The sequence below is a fragment of the Myotis davidii genome, unplaced genomic scaffold (genome assembly GCF_000327345.1).
Source record: "Myotis davidii unplaced genomic scaffold, ASM32734v1 scaffold194, whole genome shotgun sequence".
Classification (NCBI taxonomy): domain Eukaryota; kingdom Metazoa; phylum Chordata; class Mammalia; order Chiroptera; family Vespertilionidae; genus Myotis; species Myotis davidii.
The window spans coordinates 3,338,433-3,340,918 of NW_006286673.1; the positions used below are offsets into that span (position 1 = coordinate 3,338,433).

The window sequence follows — 2,486 nt, forward strand, 5'->3', positions numbered from 1 at the left end:
TCGAACCTGGGACCCTTCAGTCTGCAGGCTGACGCTCTATCCACTGAGCCAAACCAGCTAGGGCTGTATATTCTTTATTTTAGTCAGTGTATGTTTAATTTCTAATTGGTCCTTTTTCATATCCTTGAGCGTCTCACTATATTTCTCGGAGGTTTCTAGAAGATTCTTGAGTAGCCTTATAACCGTGGTTTTGAGCTCTATATTACCAGTGGTTTGCTCTCCTCCATTTCTGTCATTTGTGACATGTTTCTTTGTCTCCGCATTTTGGCTGCTTCCCTGTGTTGGTAGAGTGGCTTTCTGTGTTAGATGTCCTATAAGGCCCAGTGGCTCAGCCTCCCCAATTACCTGAGGTGGACAGTCCTGGTTCACCCCTTTGTGGGCTGTGTGCACAGTTGTGTTATAGTTAAGCCTTGATTGCTGTTGGTATTACTGATAGGAATTGACCTCCAGGCCAATTGGCTGTGAGGATCAGTTGTGTCTACAATGGGAGAATTTCTGTGCTTCAGACACCCTTATGGGGCAGGACTTGCTTCAGTGGAGCTTTGGCACTGAGTCTGCCCCTTGAGTATGTCTCTTATGGATGTGAAGAGTTGTAATCTGGATGGTCTCACACTGATCACTGGGTAGACTGGCTCTTGCATCTCCAAGGAGGTGCAAAGTCAGCCAAGGCCTGGGGCCACCTAGCAGGAGCTACAGAGAGATCTGCAGATTCCTTCTCTTTGTTTGGGGTTTGGAGGTGAGGCGCAGCTGGGAAGCAGTGCAGGCTGCTGACTAGCCTTAGGCCTTTTGGAAGCTCTGGGGTTCTCTGACCCAGTTGCAGTTTGACAGGTATTTAGGCAGAGAAAGGCCAGGCCATTCATATGTAAAAGCCTCTGCTCACAGCTTGGGTGGAGTTGTAAATTGGGTGGGGCAGGGTCTCAGGGAATCACCAGGGTGGAGCAAGCAGCAATGGTTGCCGGAGCCCCTCCCCCGATAGGTCCCTGAGTGTCTGTGACCTGTGGCCCCGTGCAGGAACAATGAATGCTGCAAGCACCACTGCGAGAAAGCAGCCCTCACATTCCTGCCCAATGCCAGACAATCCAGTTTCTCTCTGTATGATTCTGGGTCCCCAGATTCTCGCCTGGAACTGGAGCTCAGCGCAGTCGGAAGCTTGTATCTCCCTCCCGATTGAAAAAGACAACAGTGTACCCAGCTGCCAGCCCCTTTTGTGCGCTCCTCCGTACCTCCACACTTCCACATCTCTGTACCTCCTACCAGACTCAGTGTGCTTTTCTCTTTCCTTCCAGTTGTAGAATTTCCACTCAGCCAGCCTTCCCGTGGTTCTGGATGATATTTGTTTTGTCTTTTAGTTGTAGTTTTAATGTAGTTGTATGCGGCAGCAAGTTCAGGTGTTTACCTATGCCACCATCTTGGTTGTCTACGAAATTTTCATTTCTTAATATTACTTATCAGAATTTACCTCAGTATTAAAACAGATTGATCTGTTAACCAGTACAAAGTTGACTATTTTTATAATTGGTCATATCAAAGATGAATTATTTTCTTATGGAAATCCTTAAGATTATGAACCACAGGTCTGGGTGAATTAAAATCACTCCCCTCCTCCCAAATTGTCCCCTTTAAGTAAGACAAAATATCTGAATAAACGAAGTATCTCTCATCTAGTTAAATAGCAAGTATTTTTTTCCTCCCAAAAAGTAATATTAAGATGTAAAGGGAGACTGATACAATTCCAATTTGAGTGACTGCTTTTTTCTTTCTTTATTGATTAAGGTATTACATATGTCTCCTTATCTCACCTTTGCCCCACCCACCCCACTCACGTAATATATTTAAAAAATAATAATAAAATAAAAATTAAAAAATACAATTCTTTCAATAAATAAAATTATTTTTGGTCCTATGGAAAAAATTTCAGTACTTGAAACTATATAGTAATATTTCCATATATCATCAATAGAAAATTAAATTTTTAAAGTCATAATTAAAACTCTACTTCTTTTGTTCAGGATAGTACTGAAATGTGGTCAGTTAATTTAGATTATTTGTTTTTGATATTCTTATTACTGCTTCATTTTTGTCCTAGGTTCCTCCAGAAGAAATTAATTATCTGACTAGAATTCACTACAAGGCTCAGTCTGATGGTATCTGGGGAGAACATGAAATTGATTACATTTTGTTTGTGAGAAAGAACGTGACTTTGGATCCAGACCCCAATGAGATTAAAAGCTATTGCTATGTGTCAAAGGAAGAAGTGGAAGAAATGCTGAAAAAGGCAGCCAGTGGTGAAATTAAGATAACTCCATGGTTTCAATGTATTGCAGAAACTTTTCTCTTTACATGGTGGGATAACTTAAATAATTTGAATCAGTTTGCTGACCATGAGAAAATACACAGAATGTGAATGTGGAGATGAATGATTAGTAAAACACGAAAAATGTCTCTCTACTTAGTAAACTTAAAATGATTTTTTAATAATTGGGATC

The 2,486-nt window shown here is 41.2% G+C and overlaps 1 protein-coding gene across 2 annotated transcripts in view; it reads left to right on the top strand.

The window, feature by feature from the left end:
* LOC102754130 (isopentenyl-diphosphate Delta-isomerase 1) overlaps window positions 1-2,486 on the top strand; it is an 18,852-nt gene that overhangs the window by 4,802 nt on the left and 11,564 nt on the right. The window contains exon 5 of one of the 2 annotated variants that reach the window (XM_006758151.2): window positions 2,087-2,221. In XM_006758151.2, coding sequence (XP_006758214.1) covers window positions 2,087-2,221 — 135 coding nt within the window. Of the gene's footprint in view, window positions 1-2,086; window positions 2,443-2,486 lie in introns of those variants that run through there. The other variant, XM_006758152.2, reaches the window with a different exon arrangement.